This window comes from Martes martes (assembly GCF_963455335.1).
Source record: "Martes martes genome assembly, chromosome: 1".
NCBI classification, from domain to species: domain Eukaryota; kingdom Metazoa; phylum Chordata; class Mammalia; order Carnivora; family Mustelidae; genus Martes; species Martes martes.
This window is the reverse complement of record NC_137888.1, coordinates 81,374,465-81,398,210: the sequence shown is the minus strand read 5'-3', so window position 1 is coordinate 81,398,210 and position 23,746 is coordinate 81,374,465. Positions and strand designations below refer to the sequence as shown.

Sequence of the window (23,746 nt, the reverse complement as noted above, 5' to 3'; positions counted from 1 at the left end):
CCATCCTTGTAACCCAGGGATGAATCCCACCTGGTCATGGTGGATAATCTTTTTAATGTGCTGTTGGATCCTGTTTGCTAGGATCTTGTTGAGAATCTTAGCATCCATATTCATCAGTGATATTGGTCTGAAATTCTCCTTTTTGGTAGGGTCTTTGCCTGGTTTGGGGATCAGGGTAATGCTGGCTTCATAAAAAGAGTCTGGAAGTTTTCCTTCTGCTTCAATTTTTTGAAACAGCTTCAGGAGAATACGTGTTAGTTCTTCTTTGAAAGTTTGATAGACTTCCCCAGGGAATCTGTCAGGACCTGGACTCTTGTTTTTTGGGAGGCTTTTGATCACTGCTTCAATCTCGTTACTAGATATCGGTCTATTCAGGTTGTCAATTTCTTCCTGGTTCAATTTTGGGAGTTTATAGTTTTCCAGGAATGCATCCATTTCGTCTAGGTTGCTTAGCTTATTGGCATATGACTGTTGATAATAACTTCTGATGATTGTTTCTACTTCCTTGGTGTTAGTTGTGATCTCTCCCTTTTCATTCATAATTTTATTAATTTGGGCTTTCTCTCTTTTCTTTTGGATTAGTGTGGCCAGTGGTTTATCGATCTTATTGATTCTTTCAAAAAACCAGCTTCTAGTTTCATTGATATGTTCTACTGTATCTCTGGTTTCTACCTCATTGATCTCTGCTCTAATCTTCATTATTTCCCTTCTTACGTGTGGAGTTGGTTTGATTTGTTGTTGATTCTCCAGTTCTCTAAGGTGTAGAGACAGCTGGTGTATTCTGGGTTTTTCAAAGGAATCCATCAGAATCCTAGAGGAGAACATAGGCAGTAACCTCTTTGATATCAGCTACAGCAACTTCTTTCAAGATATGTCTCCAAAGGCGATGGAAACAAAAGCAAAAATGAACTTTTGGGACTTCAGCAAGATCAAAAGCTTCTGCACAGAGAAGGAAACAGTCAACAAAACAAAGAGGCAACCCACGGAATGGGAGAAGATATTTGCAAATGACAGTACAGACAAGAGGTTGATATCCAGGATCTATAAAGAACCCTTCAAACTCAACACACACAAAACAGATAATCATTTTAAAAAATGGGCAGAAGATATGAACAGACACTTCTCCAATGAAGACATACAAATGGCTATCAGACACATGAAAAAATGTTCATCATCACTAGCCATCAGGGAGATTCAAATTAAAACCACATTGAGATACCACCTTACACCAGTTAGAATGGCCAAAATTAGCAAGACAGGAAACAACATGTGTTGGAGAGGATGTGGAGAAAGGGGAACCCTCTTACACTGTTGGTGGGAATGCAAGTTGGTGCAGCCACTTTGAAGAACAGTGTGGAGATTCCTCAAGAAATTAAAAATAGAGCTTCCCTATGACCCTGCAATTGCACTACTGGGTATTTACCCCAAAGATACAGATGTAGTGAAAAGAAGGGCCATCTGTACCCCAATGTTTATAGCAGCAATGGCCACAGTCGCCAAGCTGTGGAAAGAACCAAGATGCCCTTTAACGGACGAATGGATAAGGAAGATGTGGTCCATATACACTATGGAGTATTATGCCTCCATCAGAAAGGATGAATATCCAACTTTTGTAGCAACATGGACGGGACTGGAAGAGATTATGCTGAGTGAAATAAGTCAAGCAGAGAGAGTCAAGTATCATATGGTTTCACTTATTTGTGGAGCCTAACAAATAATATGGAGGACAAGGGTAGATGGAGAGGAGATGGGAGTTGAGGGAAATTGGAAGGGAAGGTGAACCATGAGAGACTATGGACTCTGAAAAACAACCTGAGGGTTTTTTTGTTTGTTTGTTTGTTTGTTTTTTTAATTTACTTATTTGTTAGAGAGAGAGCGAGCGGGCACAGGCAGACAGAGTGGTAGGCAGAGGCAGAGGGAGAAGCAGGCTCCCCGCGGAGCAAGGAGCCCGATGTGGGACTCAATCCCAGGACGCTGGGATCATGACCTGAGCCGAAGGCAGCTGCTTAACCAACTGAGCCACCCAGGCATCCCAACCTGAGGGTTTTGAAGGGGCGGGGGGTGGGATGTTGGGGGAACCAGGTGGTGGGTATTAGGGAGGGCACGGATTGCATGGAGTACTGGGTGTGGTGAAAAAACAATGAATACTGTTACGCTGAAAAGAAATTAAAAATTAAAAAAAAAAAGAAAAAAAAAGCAACTGGAATCCAATTGACTTGGCTTGAGTCACACCTCTACCACCAACACGTTCTGGGAATCTGGGCAAGTTGGTTAACCTCACTGAAACTTAACTGCTTCATCTATAAACTGGGAACAGATCCACCTGCCCAATGGTGTTGCTAGGAAGGTAGTACGAGATGATGCATTTCGTTAAACACCCAGAAGAGCAGCTGGCACAGAGTGAGTGCCCCATAAACAGCAACTATAAAACCACTGCTTCATAAATTTTGTGGCTGTGATGAAATCACCTGTTTAGTTTTCTCTTTTTGGGATTTGTAACAATTTAGATATCTTTATGGCCCTGCTCTGAATATTTTCCATCTTCACCTACTTCATAAGAACTGAACGCTGTGGCCTGTGTCTGATCAGGGCCCAGGTACCTCATTATAGGCCTATCTATGTGTCTAATCATGCCCCAAATGGGCACACCTCATTGCATCCTTCAATTTCAGCATCTCGTTAGCATGCTCCATTTGCCCACCTTGTTAGTTCCCATCCCCTTACCAATGTCACCCCCCCCTTTTTTTTGCTCGTCCTTTCAGTGCTCGCATCTTCTTATGCCCATTTCTTTATTCATAGTAGTAAATCCTTCCTTTTATGCTTGTCATGATTCCTCCCTTTCTGCACAGCTCATTACATGCCTCCATCTGTGAACCTCATTATGCCATCCCATTTTTATCTCGTTACATCCTCACCGTGCACATATTATTAGTTCCTCCATTCATGCATAGCACTGCATTCTTTCCTTCTGCTTCTTATCACGACCTGCCCTTTCCACCCTTCCCATTTAATGCTTCCATTTATAAATCACATTACATGCCCCCTAAATGCTTTATCATTACAGCCCTCCATTTATGCATCTCATTACACTATTGCCCATGCACATTTCTATGTGCATTCCTGTTTGTACATCTCATTACAGCCCCATCAAAAATACACATGGCATTACTACCCTTTCAAGTATTCGCGTTGCATTACATCCTTCTATGTTTGCATCTTATTACGTCCAATATTCTGAGGTTTGACAACAAACTAACAAAGACAGATAAGTATGTTACTTGCTTTTAGAAAACAAAATATGTTTCTCAGGCGCCTAACATCAGTGTTTCTTAAACAAACCATTCATTTCAGAAATATTTACATATTTATCTAGCTAAGAGACAAAAAAACCGTATATTTTATATGCATAAAAAAAGCTTCTTATCTCGTTTTGTTCTGATCACCATCGTTATCAGTACTTTGTATTATTTCTCTACAGTGTACAAAGTGGTGCAATTACCCATGAACTTATTTGAAGCAGCAAGTCTCTGCAGGAGACAGCTTAGGGATCACAGTCATTTTACAGATGGAGAAGTGCATTGAAAGCACCAAGAAATTATTTCCCAAGACCTGCTAGTGAATGACAGTGGCAGGACTCAAACTCGTATCTTCTGGTTCCAAACCCTTACTTCTTTCTGCCATGCTACTCTCCAGCAAAACAAAAACAAAAAACAATAAAACAAAATAATACCCTTATTTCTAAGTATCACTTGGTCACTTAAGCCATTCCATAACATTTCCCTATGATGGAAGCTGGGGTTAGCATGCTTTAGGTTTGCTTTGTTTGTTTTCTAAAACAAAACAATGTGATATCAAACTTTGAAATCAGACACTTTGCATTTCCTGTTTATCTCTTTATCTCTGAGTTCAAAAAGCCAGATTAAAAGAAGCTTTAATGTGGAGCCTCTCCCCCAACAAGACTAAATGCACATGGAATAAAATGCAAAAATCCGGAAAAAGTGACGGTCCTTTACTGATCTTCACCTCCAAGGCCAGCCTCACACAGGCAAAATAAGGGGACTTCCCTATGAGGGAATTGAGGGTTACTAAAGAAGCCCCCCACCCCAACTGCAGAACTTTCTTCTGACAGATCATAACTCTGGCCAGTTTCTGCTTCATTGAACTGTGTCCTCTGCCTCACTTTTATTTTTTATTAAATTATGAATAGCTCATAAATTCAGAAAAGTGCAGAAAAATGATGCCCATTCCCACCACAAGACAGAAGAGATGTTTACATTTCTTCTATATTTACTTCAAATATTCCCCTTGACAAAAAGAAAGAAACTGTTGCAAATACTCTCTGGAGGTTGGTGTGTATTATGTCCATGGATGTTTTGGTACTGTTGTTTTAAACTTCTATATATGTGTTATCATATTGCACATATCTTTTGCAATATCCTTTCTCTGCTTACCAATATGTTTTAAAAATGTATCTATCTGCTCAGACATGTGGAGCTAGCTCATTCGTTTTAGTATCTACAAAGTTTTCCATTGTGTAGACAGACAAGAGTTTACTTTATCCATTTCTCTATGGATAATGCTACATCACATCTGCCTTGATCTCTTATTACTTCATCAGTGCTTAATGCTGTGCTCTGACCTTTGAATAACTAAGTGGAAACATTTGAAATGCCCACATCGTGGAAAGCAAAGCCTTCTCCGCACATCCACAGCAGAGTCAGTTTTATGCCCTTTTATAAATTCCAAGTAGTAAACACACCAACAAAATGATAGTTCTTAAATAAAACTAGACCCTAACCAAATGTTGATGTGTACTAATGTATTAATAATTGCACCTAGAAAGGGTGGTCTGATTCCCAGAACCTGGAACGCTTCTTATGATAGTGAAAGGCAATAAAGATGAAGAAAAATGTCATGTTTGCCATATAAATGTGGTTGATTGTCCCCCTGGTTTAAGGAGTCACTGGAGACTACTGCCAGACCCCGATGCAATCGGACCAATGACTGTGGTCACCAAATGCGTGGCCTAGTTCAGATATAAGAAAGGACTGTTAGATAGTAATCCTTCCAGAAGTTTCAGAGCCCAGAAAGTCCTGCCATTGTGAAGCACAAAAGGAATTCTCAATACTGTGCTGGTGGGAATGTAAATTGGATCATTCTGGAAAGTAATTTAAGAGAACTTAGTGAAGTTAAAGATATGCATAATGTTTAATTTTTAATGTCTTGTGCAAACAAGATTTCTGGAGCAGAGCAGATGACTTATAGCCAATAACCTCACCAGCTCCCCTTTGCTTCAGTTATTAACCCTGGGACACACAATGAGAGCCCAGTGTCATCGTACACATACAAGGGTCTGTACTATAGGTAAAAGAACCCTGAAAATATGGATCTGGATACTTATATAGGGCAAGGCCAACAGCCCCATTCATCTGAAAGAAGGGGAGAAAAAATGTTGTTCTTTGGGAAGGATTCTAGGTTCTTCTACCTTGTGAGATGTAAATAAATCTCTCCAAGGGGAGTATAAGACCAGTATCTCCAGCTTCAAAGCTTAAAGATGTCTCCAAATCCTGGGTCTCATCACCACCTTGAGATGTAAACACATATTTCTGGGAAGATAAATCTCTCTAGATGGTCTCTTAGTTTCTAATTAGGCATAAATCAACTTCTCAAGCTTGTTCTTTTAGCCCGAGTCCCAAGTTTTAGTAAAATTTGTCCAGAAAGTCTATGCAGAAACATAAAAAAATATTTTCTCTACAGCCCTAAACACACTTTGTGTTCCAGCAGTTCCACTTCTGAATGATTATCCCATGGTTTGTGTAGATGCAAAGATGGGGGCTGGGGAAATGGTTAAGTAAAATGTGGGGGTGTCGGATGTGCACTATGAAATCACTCTATAGCAGTGATGGCAACAAACGAAGTACACACACAAGGCCATGTGCAGAGCTTGAGAGACACAAGCAAGAAATAGAATGTCGTCCATGGCAGAACATCATTTGTGAAAATGAAAAATACACTAAACATTGCTCCATATTTTTCGAGAATCAAGACATGTTCAAAGAAATAGATCAAACCCCAAAGAGCAAGAGATTATATAAAGGGGAGGTAGGAAGAACATCTGGGAATGAGAGTGGTATTAGGGGTAACTAGAGAAAAATAAGAGAAGGACCTCACCCCCAACAAAATAACCTACATGGCTGAAGAGTATGGCTATCTCACTAATTGATTTCCAGAGGAGAAGAAGAAAGCGCCTTCACTGAGCTTGCTCCTATCAGCACCCTCGGTGGTCTTGTACCATGTGGTAGTACAGTAGTCTCCCACACTGCTTTATCCTCGGGGATATGTTCCAAGAACCCCAGTGGATGCCTGAAACCATGGATAGTACTGAACCAAATATAGACTATGCTTTTTTCCTATACATACCTACCGTTAGGCACAGAAAGAGATTAACGATAAAAATTAATCACGAAATAGAATGATATAACGATGTACTATAATAAAACTTATGTGAATGAGGTCTCTCGGAATACTTTAACACGCTCTACTCACTGTTCTTCTTGTAATGATGTGTAGTGAACGAGACGAAGTAAGGTGAAGGACACACGCAGTGTGGCGGAGGACCACTGCGCTACTACCGACCTCTGATGTAGAAGGAGGATCATTGCTTCCAGACTGGGGTTGACAGTGGGGAACTGAAGCTGTGGAGAGTGGAATCATAAATAAGGGGGGACTACTGGACATTGTGGTGTGAGATGCTCAGTATAGAGTTGTTACATGCAGATGGCAAGCATCAGTTGGGAGGGGAAAAAAACACTACAATTCTTTGCTTTCCAGTGTGAAAGGAGATCCCATGGGAAAGCTGGCTGTCACGCCAACAGTTCCAGTGATTACATTTTACTGCTACCATCACTGTAGAAATGTCAAATTTTCTTGACATTTTGAACATTGGTAATCTTTTGCCCTTGCTTCCACTCTGATTAAAAATACTTTGTTGGCTTTAATGGACTCAATTTTAGAAGAAATTTGGTTCCTAAAGAAAGTCATTATGGATTTATCAAACACATATACAGCTTCACCCAATTTTCCACCTTTAGTTTCCACTCAACTCACACACTTACATAAGCTTTTGCAAAAACCTCTTTATTTAAACACTTGTAATGTTTACTGCCAACATTTTATAATCACATTATTTTTTCATGATCCTTAGGCAAGTGAGAAAACTTTGACTTTTTAAATCGAATCAAATATTCTATTATATTTGTTGGTTCTTACATGAAAGAGTTCTTGAGAGCCTCTCTGTGAAATTAATCAAACCAGCCACTTGGAGCCAGACCCATGGTTAGAATTACCATGACTTGCCAAGAAACGATTCAGTTCTTCCCATCACGTGGGTACTCAAAGGATAGGATGAAAGTCAAGTTTGTTTCATGATCTATAGTGATGGTAAGGAGCTGGCCACACTGACCTCATATACCCGTGTATACCTAGAGTTCCCTTATTAATCTGGGATAGAAAAAGGAGAAACAATGGAACAGAGCTCATTCGTGACTTCCACACTGAACACTGGATCACACTGTGCATTCCTCTGGGGCAGCACCCTTGTGGCCTCTGCTCAGTCTGTCTCCCACCTGTTGCTCGCCCCTTCCCCACTCACCCCAGCGTTTCCGCCAACTTTCAAATAAGCCCCAACAACTTCAATTTTCACGCCTCCTCTCTTCCTTCCAAGTTGCACAATTTGGAATAATAATGTCTCTGATCTTCAAGAAGGGAATTTTTACTCTTGCAACCGATTGTGTATGTTATCATTTAAACCAAACTATTGTGGAGAAGTCTGAACATACGCACACGAGGATGGAAAAATTCCTCAGATGCCAATTAATGGAAACAAATCAGTCATCTTCATCTGTTTCCAAGGATGTAGGATTAACTCCCAGTCCTTGCACATCAGAATAACCTGAGAATTTATTTAGAAATGCAGATTCCCAGGCACAATCACCGGCTAATTGGTTTAGGTTTCCAGGGTTGGAACCTGTATTTGTTGTTTGTAACAAGTTTCCCTGGGATTCCGGATACCGACATCTTCTGAGAACTGGTGATTTGGAAAAGCTGAGAACAAGCAGGCAACATGCTATATTGAAGGATTTAGACAGGCACTCTTCAGTTATTAACATTTTATTCTAGCAACTTGTTTTATAAAATTAAATGAAATGAATTCCTATAATACACATAGAAATGTAAGTGTATTTTTTTTAAATAAATGTGTTCTGAAAGGGCTTAGTGGGCATAATTGATGAGGAAAATTAAAAACTGAAATGCTGAGATGCCTAGGTGGCTCAGTCAGTTAAGCATTCAATTAGCGACACCTGGGTGGCTCAGTGGGTTAAGCCGATGCCTTCAGCTCAGGTCATGATCCCAGGGTTCTGGGATTGAGTCCCGCATCAGGCTCCTTGCTCGGCAGTGAGCCTGCTTCTCTCTCCGCCTTTGCCTGTCTCGCTGCCTGCTTGTGTGCTCTCTCTCTCTCTTTCTCTCTGACAAATAAATAAATAAATAAAATCTTTAAAAAAAAAAAAAAGCATTCAATTATTGATTTCAGCTCAGGTCTCACTCTCGGGCGTGGTGAGTTCAAGCCCCGCGCTGGGCTCCATGCTGGACATGGAGCCTACATAAAAAAAAGAAAAGAAAAAATAAAAACACTCTAAATTCTACTGTTGATATAAATTACAGGTAAAATCTCTGTGTCTCAATTAGCAAAAATTTATAAAAGATTCACTGAACATCTCATATGAGCAAAGCGCTATACTTGGTACTTTCAGAAGCTACAAAAATAATAACTAAATAAGTTTTCTTGCTGAGGGGCTTTAATCCAGTTGAAAGCCAAAAGAGTCACACGAGAAGAAGCTTAATAATGACCACAACTAAACACAAAGATGTATTCCAGCTTTCCTCTGTGAGGAACACTATAGACCCAGTGCATTACTGTCTTACATTCTGGAATGTAGGATGATGTCTCCTTCTTCCATTTATCCTTGGTTCCTGACACAGGTGCTATAAATACTAAGTGCTATAAGTTAAATTCAATAGTAATATTTTTCAGAAGTTGAAATAAATTTAAAAACTAAATTATAGCACAAATATTCTTCAGAGTTTCTTTTGCTGGTTTATTCATCATACAGTATGTTTCTTACAAGACACTATGCTTGCACAATGTAGGACGATATAAATAATATAGAGATAAACGGTAAAAGGATGCCTCATTAATTTTTTTTCCTTCAATAAGTTTATTGCACACCCTGGACTCCACAGAGTTAGAATTTATGCACTAGAAATAACCATAAGGTCATAAGGCCCTCCTATTATATGCAAATATTAGAGATCGTTAAAAAAGAAAAAAAAACTCTTGTTTACATTTCTTAAAACATACTTGAAATATACGCCCAGAGTTGATCCTATTAACCATAGGCAAACAGAGCACATGAGGCAATCCTATGTTTTGTATCTGTGCAAAAATAGCTTTAAACAGAATTTAAATGTACCAGAACCTAAAGTTCTTCCAGATGTATGATTTCACTGATTTCTGGAAAATTGCTTCCCCATACCCTCTCACAGTACATCGACCACTTTATAAGATCCAGAGGCCACTTTTCACTTTCACGGAATCCATATCATTGACTCATGCTGTCACTGTCATCAAAATAATGTTGTAAATATCCTCTCATCTTTCCATGCTATCTGGCTTACTTTTCCCCTAAGAGGCTTTGCAAGAGACTTTTTATATAGTTCTGCAAATTCCTATTCCCATTAATGATTAAAAAAAAAAACTGGAGAAATGTTCATTTCATCAGCTGTTTAAAAACATCATTTTTCCTCCAAGGGCTTCTACAAACCCTTTTGAATCAGATGGTGTTTATCAGGAAAATCTTTCTTAGCATATCTTTATTATGGTTATATTTCTTTCCCTCCATGTTCTTCTTTTTATTGAGGCCTGATTTAAAGTGTTCTCAGAAGAATGTGACCCCTCTCATTTTCACCGAGAATTGGCCAACAGGGTCTCTGTCACCTTTCCTTCCTCACGGCACGATGTCAGTATTGATTCTTTTTTTTTTTTAAGATTTTATTTATTTATTTGACAGAGAGAGAGAGATCACAACTAGGCAGACAGGAAGGCAGAGAGAGAGGGGGAAGCAGGCTCCCCACTGAGCAGAGAGCCCAATGCGGGCTCGATCCCAGGACCCCGAGATCATGACCTGAGCCAAAGGCAGAGGCTTAAGCCACTGAGCCACCCAGGCGCCCCTCAGTATTGATTCTTAATGCTGCATAACAAATTACCAAAACCTAACAACTTAAAACAACATCTGTTATCTCACAGTTTCCTTGGGTCAAGAGTCTGCTTGTGACTTAATGGGGTCTTCTGTTCAAGGTCTCCCTAGGCTGCAAAATCAAGATATTGGTTTGGCTATGGTCTCATTTGGAGATTTGAATGGGAAAGGTCTGCTTCCAAAAGTGCTTAGGTTGTTGGCAGTTACTATTTATTTGGGGTGGTAAGACTACAAAGACCTGGGACTCGTACTGACTATTGGCTGAAGGCAGCCTTTATGTCCTAGAGGAAACCCACAGTTACCTGCCAGGTGTAACTCTCTACAGGTGTTTCACAACGTGGCAGCTTGCTTCCTCAAGGCCAGCAGGAGAGTCTCCCAATTGCATCAGCTAACAAGATAGGGGTGTGTGTGTGTGTGTGCGCGCGCGCGCGATGCGTATGCATATGTGAGCAGTGTATGTGGTGCATGTGTGTGTACACATAATAATGTAAACATGGGATTGGTATCTTACCATCTTTGCCATTTTCTCAGAAGCAAGTCATAGGTCTCTTCCACACGTAAGGGAAAAAGATTAAATGAGGGGATGAATACCAGGAGAGGGGAACAATTGGGGGCGGCGGAGGGGGTGTCAAACAAGGGTCTGTCCACCATAATTGCATTGAACTAGAATACTCAGAGAGGGACTATACTTAGATATGCATGCTTTTTATTATTCTTCTGGAATCTAGTTGTTTTAAAAGAAGCTTATAATTCTTTAAACAAAACAATTTTAGTTCCCTTGTATTTAAAAAAAAAAAAAATGAGCCATATAAGTAATCTTGGGCAAGGCCTGGAAAGCTATAGGACCCAGAAGGGTAAAGAAGATAAGTAAGAGAGAGAAATAATGACATCAAGCACAGTCAGGAAACCAAAACTCCAAAAACTTAGGTATTACTGGTTGATGGGTTTTGTTTGCTTATTTTGTAATTGATTCTGCTTTGATTTTCCAACAATATTTGGAACTACATGCATTCCGTCTGTCTGTATCCAAAGTTGGCTGTTACAGCTGATTTCAACAGTTCATAGAATTACCATCCACCTTCTTCAGTCAGTTCCCTTCGCACAACACCTAATCCTCTGAAGAAGTAAGCCTGCTTTTGACTTCAGCGCTTGAATACTGGGATGTAGCTCACCATCTGTCCTAAACTTTTTAAGTAACTTTTTGCCAAGACAAATGTGGATTATAAGCAACAACCTGGGACATTTCTGGTCTCAGAACAGGAAAAATAAAGGAACCCTTACGTGTTATTTTAAGTACTTTGTTTGTTAGCGGTGTTTGTGGTGAATGAGAAATCGATCCCTAGTTGTGTGAGAAATAGAGAAGTGATCTGCATGCCAATGGCCAAGCATAGACTTCAGAGACTTAGCAGTTTTGAAACTGATATTTATGAACATCTGCTTTTTCCCCATAAATTTTAATAAAGATTTCATCCTTTGAAACCTGCAAAACTCCCAGGTGCTTCTTCAGTCTTTATCTTGGGAACATGATTTAAAAAAAAAAAAAAGGTATTAAACTTTAGCAACTCAAAATGCTGTATTCAGCATGTTGAGCCTTCAAGATGTCCAATCCCAGAACACAAGCCATAATGGTCTTAATAAAGAGTGCTGAAAAGTATTTATTTCTAGTCCCAGTTTATGCCTTTCATTATTCTACAAATATTTATTTAATGCTTGCTTATGTGATAGGCATTTTTAGTGCTGAGATCGTAACAGCCATTATAACAGAGAAAATTCCTGCCTTCATTGTGTTTATGTTCCAGTGAATATAAATGTGCTCTTAAATAATCCCCTTTAAATGTTCATAATACTTTCACGTAGGTCACTGGAAAACTTTACATTGGGCTTGCAAGCCGTTGCTGCGAATCCATTCCTGATGCTGGACTAGATTCTGAGACTACAACTTTGAACAAAGTGGATGTTCATTCTCCCAAGGAGCTTAGAGTTTGGCATATTTCTCACCTCTGCCAAGAAATGCAGACCTAGAAATGCAGACCTGGAAAACAGGAACTTTGGAGTAGAAACGAGGAAGCCACTTGCCCATTCTCTATTTTAGATCCATCAGAAGCAGTGCACACAGTGCCTCCGTTCCTGGGGCTCTCGGGCTTACTCTGGGTAGAAGATCACAGCATGTGGACCAGAGGAAAGGAAATAAAATCTCAACTCAACAGAGGACAAACACGTCAGTCAGCTGGGCACGTGTAAGGCTAGCTGGCAAAGACATTAAATCCCTCTTAGAAAAGCGAGCTTTTAAGAGTGCGGTTCTGACCACCCTGTAGCAGAGGCTACAAGTCATTTACATAATAGGAAAGCCTCAGGAGGACAGTAGAGCTATTTAATTTGGTTAGGCTAATCGTATTCCATCCATTTACAGTGTAATGGAACCTCTCTCCTCTGCCTCTTAAGCAGGAATGCATTGGCACAATGCCACGGGGCACATAAGACAAGGACAGTCTTCTTGGTGCATCAATTCAATTCAGATATTGGGAGGGGGAAATTAATTAATTTACTGATAAGTAATTTAAGACATCATTTTCCATTAAAATCAATACAGCCATATCATGGAATATAATGCAAGATTTGCATGTAGTTTTAAGATAAAAGGTAGAACTGAAACAGTGCCAGAGCCAAGGGCTAAGGGATTAAGCCCTCTCCCACACATTTCGCACCAGCCCCCTGCAAAGCCAACCTAACAAAAATAATTTTTTGATATGGATACTTGATTCTCAACTTTACGCAAACTGTACATAAAAGACAAACTCCCCCGTAGCATTCCTTTCAATCACACTGCCACGTGGCTACCCCTCCCTTTTACCCCTCTAATGTGTGGAGCAGACATTAGATGCAAGAAAATGCTGGGTCACTTCAAGGCCTCACCCTCAACCCTGCGGCCCATGCTCACTGCCCCCCGCATTGCAGAGAACTCCCTTGGAAGGGTTTGAGATGGCTGCGGTTATGCAGGATGGGCCAAGAGAGGTTTTCTCACTGCTCCCTCCTTGTCCTTAGCACCAAGTCTGAGCACTGGCCACCCTACGCCCATGTCCCTTCTTTCAGTCCCAGAATGCTACGTAGCAGGCAGATCAGCTTATGGGTTCTTTGTGCTTTGTGTTCCTGGAACAGGATCTGGACCAGGTACAGCTCCATCTGGAAGAAGTGAGATTCTTTGATGTATTTGGCTTCAGCGAAGCAGCAGGAGCGTGGCAATGCTTCATGTGCAACAATCCCGAGAAAGCGACCGGTGAGAGACCTCTCCCGTCCACATGCTGCTCAGAATCGCTCGTGCCCCTGGGATTCACAGGGACCTCTGAGTCCTGCACTTCTCGTTGGTCTTCATCTCACATCCTACGTTGTAATAATGCACAGAGGGATGCCTGATCACCTCTGCCTTGTGCTGGGAAAGGTATCTCACCAAAGTGGGAGCGAGAGAAAGGGAAGATGTGGAAAGGGAGAGAAACATAAGCCAGAAACGAGCAAGAGAAGCGACACCTTACCTGTATGTAGTTTATCAAGAAAGCTGTACAGGCTGTTTTGCCCTGAAAGCATTCATTTCAGCCCAGGTGACCCTGAGGGTTGGAGAAAAACAACCAACCTCTTAAAAACCCCAAAGGAAGGAGATCAGACTGAGGGAGTGAATGCAGGCAGCAACCCTGTCATCTCGGGGTCATCCCTCACACTCCTGTTTCGTGATGGAGCTACATAAAAAGTGAAACTTTTGAAGAGTGAGGATTTGAGGAATACCTTCATAGCTGTTATTCGCCCTCTCACTCTCTTTCTGCTGCCCAAGGAATCGGTCTATTGACCTTGCCTAAAAGTAATAATTATTAGTGAATAGGAGCCCAGCCTATGCTAAATGTGTTAGGTATAGTTCATTAACATTTACAATGATCTTTTCAGGTTGGTACTAGCATTATCTCCATTTCACTGATGGGGAAACTGAGGCACAGAGCAATTTGATTAACTGAGATCACACAGGTAATAAATGAACAAGAGTAGGATTTGAACCCAAGCTGACTCCAGGGGCCATGGTTAACATTCCACCGCTCTGCCTCCTCATTACGCTTGTCCCAATCAGACCAGTGGAATTAGGTCGGTAATATGTCTGTCTTCAGAAAGTTATGCTGTCCTTGGAAATGGACTATTTCATCACTCACTTGCCTTCTGAGAGGACCCAGACTTCTCAACACGGACACTGCTCACGAACTACAGGTTCAACTAAGAGAACAGTGTTCAAACCCTGTTGTAAATCCACTTTGTAGGTGATCCATTGTCTAGAGAGCCATGGATGACACCCCCCCACACCGCCCTTATACCCGTTCCCTCCATTTTAGGATCTGGGGGCCTCTTAAAGATTACCTATTGTGGCAAGTCTGTTCTCTTGCTACCTGCCGAGAAGGTAAGGCTGAATGGAAAAAAGTGTGTTTATTTGGCCAGATGGGGATGAGAGGGGCTCTCGGAGAGGCACCAATTAAAACGTCTTCCCCCACAGAAAAGGTTGTGGCTGGAGGAAGCTGGCAGTGAAGGATGGCGGCCCCTGTGAGGCGCAGATTGTTGGCCCATTACAGAGTCTGCGTTGAGCTGATGCCAGAGTGAACACCCCGATTTTAATAAGTTAATTTGGGCAAATAAGAAATTGGGGAATTGAAAGTCTCCATTATAAAACTTTCTACTTACACCTGACTTCCCCTATGAAAAAGACAGGGCGTGAAAGAAAGTTTATTTGAGAACACGGCGAAGTAAGGCACTTATCTTAGGTGGCTCTGAGAGACCCTTAAGAATTCTCATTCCAAGTCAGCTGAGTCCTTAGTTCAATAAACATTTCAACGTTTCTGGCCAATGGAGGCCTCCGAGAAGGGTCTGGAAGTTAGAAACACAAAGTGTTCCTTTAATATATGTTTTCTCAAATTCGCTGCCATACACTTGAAAAGGACGTTTTGCAATTTACTCTTTCATACTTGTGTTTCTCACAGTTAAATATAGACTGAGAACACACAGCAATAAAGACTCAAACAAGGCCAAATATTTTATAACAGAACATATTGAATCAAAATGTTTGGCCCCAAAAACAACTGTGTGCTTACATTTCTCTGCTCATTTCCTTTTGCTACATAAAAGGGGATGCAAGTCTGCATGAAATCTTATTTTAAACTATAATTTTCACCAAGAACTCCCGCTTCCCTGAAAAATGTATGTAGGTTGTTGATCTCATCTTGTTTTGATATAAGGGTATGGGTTAAACGTTTCATATAAACGAAAGGTCTGACATAATACCGCTAACACATTATTCATGGAGACGATGTTTGCCTTCATGTTCTTCAATTGTGAGTCTAAATATGGTCAAGAAATAACTAGGAATAAATATTTTATTGTTTGGTTATGCACAGCAAGCATAACACCTGCATCCCGCTGTTCATTTACATAATGGATGTGTGTTGCCTCGGTCGAATGTCTTCAACAGGCCGCGGCTTGGGACAAAATATGAGTAAGGTGCAAAATCTCCACTCTGAAAGGATTCAGAATCCAATTAGGGTCAGCCAGCATATATGGAAAAGTCTAGCAGACACTCTCGTATATTTATAGCATGCATCGAATACTTGCCGAGTGAGTGAATGAATGAATAATATTTGGGAATGGCAACATCAGATACGCCTCGAGTGTTAAAATAAGATGTTTCAAAACTGTGGTTATGTGTTAATCAAATCAAGTATATCACTATACCATACCCAGTGCATTGTAAATCTGGCAAATGGAGGTTGGTGCTTCTTTCCTCCTTGAGAGAAGTCAGTAGATATAAAACAAGTGGCCCACTTCCCTAACGTAGCACCTGACATACTGTGCCTGAGTCCTGTTACCATTCTGGGTTTTAATCAATGTCCCCGAAGGATCCAGATGCCCCTTACAAGGGTTAACCTCAGAGAGGATGGGGTTTAAAGAAGCAGGGATGGAGTCTAAGGCAAAAGAAATTTTAAAAATGGATTTGGGTTTGTTTTTTTTTTTTAAGTACTGACAAATGATACAACAATTGCTGTCAAGTATTCATTGTTCCAGTATAGAAAAAAAAGATGCTATTCAATATCTCCATAAGTGAGGAATAAAACATGAGGCATTTAGAAAATTTCAATTAGACATCAGGAAAGACATCCTAAAATATAAGTCCTTCTTAACAGACTGTACCCTAAACTATGGAACTCATTCAGAAATTGACAGCAGATCATCTGGCTTATGTGGTCACCTAAGTACATTCCCTTCTTCAGATCAAAGTCTTATCACCCACTAACACCCTTATCAACATACAGAAATTCACAGGCATTTAATATCTACTAGTCAGTAAAATGCACTTTGAATCTAGTTAGGTACAGATGAATTCAGAGGAAAATGAAGGCTAGAATAGGCTAAAGATCCCAAAATTATTATAGTTACTATCATTTATCATGCTAACTATGAGTTAAACATTTTTCTCATTATTATTGACTCCATTTTACAGACGAGGAGACTGAAACACAAAGAAGTTATTTCCCCAAGGTCACAAAGCTACCAAGAGGTAGAACCAAGATTTAATGCAGATTAATTCCTGAACCTGAAATTCCCGCCTCTTGTGCAAATCCAACTTAAGGATATGGACTATTTGAAATTCCAAGACCGATTATTTCACAATGTTATAATATCTTCCTCCCTGCTGACTTATTCCACTTAAAGAACAGGGGCTTTGATGTGATCATGTGTGGGAAATGGTTACGTGAGGGAAACAGTTACAGTGAAAGCTATTTCCAATCCCTCTGATTGCTGATTCAGTTTCCGATAATCATTTTATAAAAGCACAGAGTACACGATTGGCAAATCACTGGAATAACTCAAGAATCCTCTGAGATTTGCTTGGTGGTGTTTATTGCCCATCCCTGTACTCCTCATGAATGAGACAATAGAGATTGAGCAAGTGAATAGAACAGAACAGAACTTCCTTCTGGAAAACCTAGCAAATCCCCTTTATCAGCTGGCCTCGTGTCTTGGAACTGCTAGTGCATGTTAGCAGTAACAGTGAGTCAGCTCCGCCATCCTGGAATGCATCTGGCTCTCTGTTCAGTCACATTTGTCAAAAGGAGGAGGAAGAACTAGGTCGTGACTTTCACTCTTATTTCTTGAGACACAGGGGATGCCTTTGTTCTTACACCCAACAAAAAATAACTTAGAGACATCTCAGTTTTGGCACGGGTGTCCTCCTCTGTAAATCAGATTGCTCCCCCGTGTGATTACTCTGTTAGTCACTAGATACTTGGATGTTGAATGTATTTGTCTGTAGGAGGGTTCCTTAGCGTATGAAAGAAAATGAAAGCATGTCTTTTTTCAGACGACCTTCTCTCAGGATTCCTCTTTAGAACTTGATTTCAAATATTTGTGCTATAAAACCATGCTGTCTGTTTTATCACACGGGCAAACAGAGATGGTTTCCAAATGATAGCAAGTAAAGAAAGGCCTCTTGTGAGGAGATTTTCTTCACACCTGCTGGCTAACTAGTAATAGCCTTTGTGGCTTTCGTTTGCCGGACGCCTTCAGCGTGGGCCGGCTAACTCTCCACTCAGATGCCCATGTGAGAACAGGCTTATGACCTCCGAGGTCAGAGGCCGTAAACAGCTTTGTGAGTCCATTTACATGAAACTTTTCCATTGAATTTCGTGGTCAACATTCACAGTACTTTGGAGGTGACAAGAAGAAAGCCCCACTTTAGATTTTATGTGGTGGCTAGGTTTGTCATGTGAGGCCTTCCCTCCTACTACATATGTTAGAACACTGTCTTACGTGCTCAGTGTTGTTTGAGCACCAAAAACAATGCTGTGCTTGAGTTCCTATTTATCTACTGCTAGTGACTACTGAATACACATTCCTTACGTCAAACTGACCCCCAGCTTGTTATGCAAAGATACTTTCTATTAATGACAAAATAAAGACACACATATTGACTCAGATAAATCATTATCCCGAAATCATTTTCCTTTTCCTCCTCTTACCATTTTCCTGTTTTATGCCTTTCTGGCATGGGCATGCCTCTCTCTTTTAAACCTTCTCACCACACACTCACCTCTCTCTCTCACAACACACACATGCTTGCCCGTGGGCACACACACAGTATACACAGACACACCACCACCCCAGATAATAGATTCCTCTCCTCTGTTCTTTCCGTTCTCTGCCCACACTTCTGGGCTTGTTCTCATCAATCTCCCCCACTAAACAGTGAAGCAGGGGCGATTCTTCATCCTTGTACGCCCTACCCAGTACCCAGCGTACGGTAGTGCCCAACAAGTATTTGGCGTATGGATGGACTATTGAGTAATTCGTGGATAGTGTAAGTGACAGGATGACTATGGAAGATAGAGGATTTGTTGTGAAATGCAAATTTCAAATCTAATGCTTTCTCACAATTAAATAAACCCTGAACTGAAACCGTAAGGGAGCAACTTTTGCGAAATAAATGTTTATAAGAAGAAAACATTGCTGTACATGGGATTTTAACATACCCAGATCTAATGTTTTACTAAAAGCTTTCAATATACACATACACACAGAGTCCATAGTAAACTTGCTAGTAACAAGCCTCAGTGGGAAATAAGCTGAGATCAGTAACCTAGCCCCCTTCAGGGCTTGATTTCTATTCTTCGTCTCCCATCACTACCTAATCCTTCAGCCTTTTCATGTCAGGTCAACAATCCTATCTTGAAATAGGATAAAAGTGTCTGATAGGCCCTATACTGGCAGTCAAGCATTAGTCACCCTGTGGTTCTCCACAAATAAATCATCGTACATGGAAATGTGTCCTTTTCCACTTGGAGAATCAGTTGACTCCAGCCAATCTATGCAGGAGGAGAAGCGTGCTTTCAAAAGGCAGACTAGAGTGAGTAACTGTCTCTTATCGCTACACAGGCTTAAGATAACATTGATTTGAAAAAAATTTTATGTCCCTCCAAAATAAAGCACTTAATATATTTCAAAGGAACTCTAGTCATCACCTTGCACAGTAACCCTAACTTATTTACCTATATAAACACATTAGGAAAGAAATTTGTTTTTCAGCCACACACTCACCTATATAAATGACATACAGGTGCTTTTAGCAGCCACAGAAAGTCATCAAATATCTCAAGAAGGTGGTGATATTTTGTGAAGGATCTCATCCTTCCCACCTTCTCATACACATCACCCTTTCTGACATATTCTGTTTCTTCTTCCCAACTGAATCCTCCCATTGGCTTTTTTTTTTTAACTTATTTTATTTAAACTCAATTAGTTAACATATAGTGTAACATTAGTTTCAGATGTAGAGTTCAGTTATTCACCCACTGCATGTAACACCCAGTACTCATTAAATCATGTGCCCTCCTTAATGCCCATCACCTTTTTATCCCATCCCCCCACCCACCTCCCCTCCAGCAACCCTTAGTTTGTTTCCTGGAATTAAGAGTCTCTTATACTTGCCTCCCTCTCTGATTTTGTCTTACTTTATTTTTCCCCTCCCTTCGCCTGTGATCCTCTGTTTTGTTTCTTAAATTCCACATATGAGTAAAACTATATGATAATTGTCTTTCTCTGATTTATTTTGCTTAGCATAATACAATCCAGTTCCATCCATGTTGTTGTAAATGATAAGATTTCATTCTTTTTGATGGCTGAGTAATATTTCATCATATGTATATATTATATATATATATATCTTTCACCGTGTGTGTGTGTGTGTGTGTGTGTGTGTGTGTGTGTATATAACATATAGGTATATATAAAGAAGTTTTTACATGTAAAACTTTATCTATATATCTCTATATATATTATATACATATTTATATATAAAACTTTTCTTTATCTATTCATCTATCAGTGGTCATCTGGGCTCTTTCCATAGTTTTGCAATTGTGGATATTGCTGCTATAAACATTGGGGTGCAGGTGCCCCTTTGAATCTCAAGATTTGTATTCTTTGGGTAAATACGTAGTAGTGCAATAGCTGGGTCGCACATAGCTCTATTTTCGACTTCTTGAAGAATCTCTATACTGTTTTCCAGAGTGGCTGTACCAGCTTGCATTCCCAACAACAGTGTAAGAGAGTTCCCCTTTCTCCACATCCTCACCAACATCTGTTGTTTCCTTGCTTAATTTTAGCCATTCTAACTGGTGTTATATCTCATTGTGGTTTTGATTTGTATTTCCCTGATACTGAGGGATGGTGAATATTTTTTCATGTGTCTGTTGGCCATTTGTATGTCTTCTTTGGAGAAACGTCTGTTCATGTCTTCTTCCCATTTCTTGACTTGACTATTTGTTTTGTATGTGTTGAGTCTGTTAAGTTCTTTATAAATCTTGGGTACAAGCTCTTTACTGCTAAGACATTTGTAAAAAGCTTCTCCCATTCAATAGGCTGTGTTTTGGTTTTGTCGACTATTTCCTTTGATGTGCAAAAGCTTTTTATCTTGATGAAATCCCAAGTTCATTTTTTCTTTTGTTTCCCTTGCCTTTGGAGACATGTCCAGCAAGAAGTTGCTATGGCAGAGGTTGAAAAGATTGCTGACTGTGCTTTCCTCTAGAATTTTGAGGCATTCCTGTCTCAGTTATGCCTTTCATCCATTTTGAGTTTATCTTTGTGTATGGTATAAGAAAATGGTCCAGTTTCATTTTTCTGCATGTGGCTGTCCAGTTTTCCTAACACCATTTGCTGAAGAGACTGTCCTTTTTCCATTGGATATTCTTTCCTACTTTGTTGAAGATTAGTTGGCCATAAATTTGGGGGTCCATTTTTGGGCTCTCTATTCTTTTTTTTTTTTTTTTGAAGATTTTATTTATTTATTTGACACAGAGAGTTCACAAGTAGTCAGAGAGGCAGGCAGCGAGAGAGGGGAAGCAGGCTCCCTGCTGAGCAGAAAGCCCAACGCAGGGCTCAGTGAGGGGCTCGATGTGGGACTTGATCCCAGGACCCTGAGATCATGACCTGAGTTGAAGGCAGAGGCTTAACCCACTGAGCCACCCAGGCACCCCTGGGCTCTCTATTCTGTTCCATTGATCTATGTGTCTGTTTTTGTGCCAGTACCATGCTGTCTTGATGTTTACAGCTTTGTAATAGAGCTTGAAGTCCAGCACTGTGATGCCCCCAGATTTGGTTTTCCTTTTCAATATTCCTCTGGCTATTTGGACTCTTTCTTAGTTCCATAGAAATTTTAGGATTATTTGTTCCAGCTCTGTGAAAAATACCAGTATTTCGACAGGGATTGCATTGAATGTGTAGCTTGCTCTGAGTAGCATAGACATTTTAACAATGTTTCTTCTTCTAATCCATGAGCATGGAATGTTTTTCTATTTCTTTGTGTCTTCCTCAATTTCTTTCATAAGTGTTCTATAGTTTTCAGAGTACAGATCCTTAACCTCTTTGGTTAGGCTTATTCCTAGTATCTTTTGGTTTTTAATGCATTAGTATATTGGATTCCTTAATTTCTCTTTCTTCTGTTTCATTGTTAGTGTATAGAAATGCAACTGATTTCTGTGCCTAGATTTAATATCCTGCCATATTGCTGAATTCCTGTATGAGATCTAGCAATTTTGGGGCGGATTCTTTTGGCTTTTCCACATAAAGCATCATGTCATCTGCAAAGAGTGAAAGTTTGACTTCCTCTTTGCCAATTTGAATGCCTTTTATTTCTTTTTGTTCTCTGATTGGTGAGGCTAGGACCTCTAGTACTATGTTGAATAACAGTGGTAAGATCGGGCCTCCCTGTCATTTTCCTGACCTTATGGAGAAAGTTCTCAGTTTTTCACCACTGAGAATGGTATTTGCTGTGGGCTTTTCTTAGATGTTTTTTATGACATTGAGGTATGTTCACTCTATCCCTACACTGTGGAGAGTTTTAATCCAAGAAAGGATCCTGTATTTTGTCAAATGTTTTTTCTGCATCAATTGAGAGAATCATATGGTTCTTATTCTTTCTTTTATGTATGTAGTGTATCACATTAATTGATTTCCAGATGTTGAACCATCCTTGCATCCCAGGAATAAATCCTACCTGGTCGTGGTGAATAATCCTTTTAATGTATTGTTGGATCCTATCCGCTAGTGTTTTGGTGAGAATTTTTGCATACATGTTCATCAGTGATATTGGTCTGTAATTCTCCTTTTTGATAGGGCCTTTGTCTGGCTGATCCTGCCAGTCAGCATCCCATGTTGCAGCCAGAATGGTCTCTTCAAAACTCTGATGGTGCCACTCCACTGCATGAAACCTTACAACAGCTTTCCACAGCTCTTAGCTTAAAGACCAGATTCTGTAATATGCCCCTCACAGCCTCACATGCAATGGTCTTTCCCATCCTCTGCAGCCTCATCTTTTCCCATATGTCATCTATTGTCTCTCCACTCAGGCTAGAAGCATCTTCTTTCAGTTTCCCATACACACTATGCTTCTTCTTGTCACTTCCTCCCCTCTTTATCTGGTTAATAGAGATCTTAGCCTTCCCATTACAATTCAGATTCACTGCCACAGGGAAACCTTCTGTGACCTCCGTAATACTAAGGTCCTCAAAGCCCTTCAGACTTCTACTCATGACAGTTGTTACACCTTCTGTCTTGTGTTTTTATATGTGGTTATTTGATTAATGTCTATTTCCTCTGCTAAATAGTAAAGTCTATGAAGGGAGCTCTCCTCATCCATCCATCTTCAGCCCCTAGCACATAATGCTCAATAAATAACTACCAAATAAGTGAACATCCAAAGTTTGTATCATCTCAGAAAATTTTTAGTAAAATTTTTCTCAGGTAAATGGTGACAAAAAACAAATTAATGAATTCACAGTGATTCATTTTAAGAGACAAAGGTATTAATATGATAACATTTTGAGTGTAATTTTTGTGCCAAATATATTCTTTGAATAAATAGTATCTTCTTAAATAAGTTCTTTTCAAAAGTAATATGGGATATCATTTTATTTACATGTAATATAAATATATAATAATTACATATCATATATTTTATATATAAATATAGGCAAATATCATATATGAATATATATATAACTATCAAACACAGACAAAGCATGATGGCATACATGCATACATGTCACAGATAAAGCTTCCAACTTCTATTTATTGCCAAAAGATTTGAACCACAACAGAAGGAATTTGTGCTTAATCAATTCTATAAAAGCATTGCAGACAACATCTTAGAATGTTCTAATATGCCAAGAATGTACAGGGAGCTGGGACAATGGCTAGGATGTGCTCAATTTACACAACCCAAACAAGTGGACAAGAAAGTATGTCATATCTGTTTTTCCCTGTGCAAGGAAAGCAGCTCTGCAGTACACAGGCAGTGTGGGAAAGCAGTCAACATTTACAACTGTCTAAATCCTATGGCCAGTTTTGCCAGCAAGACAATT

General features: G+C 40.0%; 1 protein-coding gene across 1 annotated transcript in view; it reads left to right on the top strand.

The window, feature by feature from the left end:
• The window catches only part of VEPH1 (ventricular zone expressed PH domain containing 1), a 228,603-nt gene that overhangs the window by 190,338 nt on the left and 14,519 nt on the right, over window positions 1-23,746 (top strand). The window contains exon 12 of the mRNA XM_080818061.1: window positions 13,470-13,587. Within this exon, the coding sequence (XP_080674187.1) occupies window positions 13,470-13,587 (118 nt within the window). The remainder of the gene's footprint in view (window positions 1-13,469; window positions 13,588-23,746) is intronic.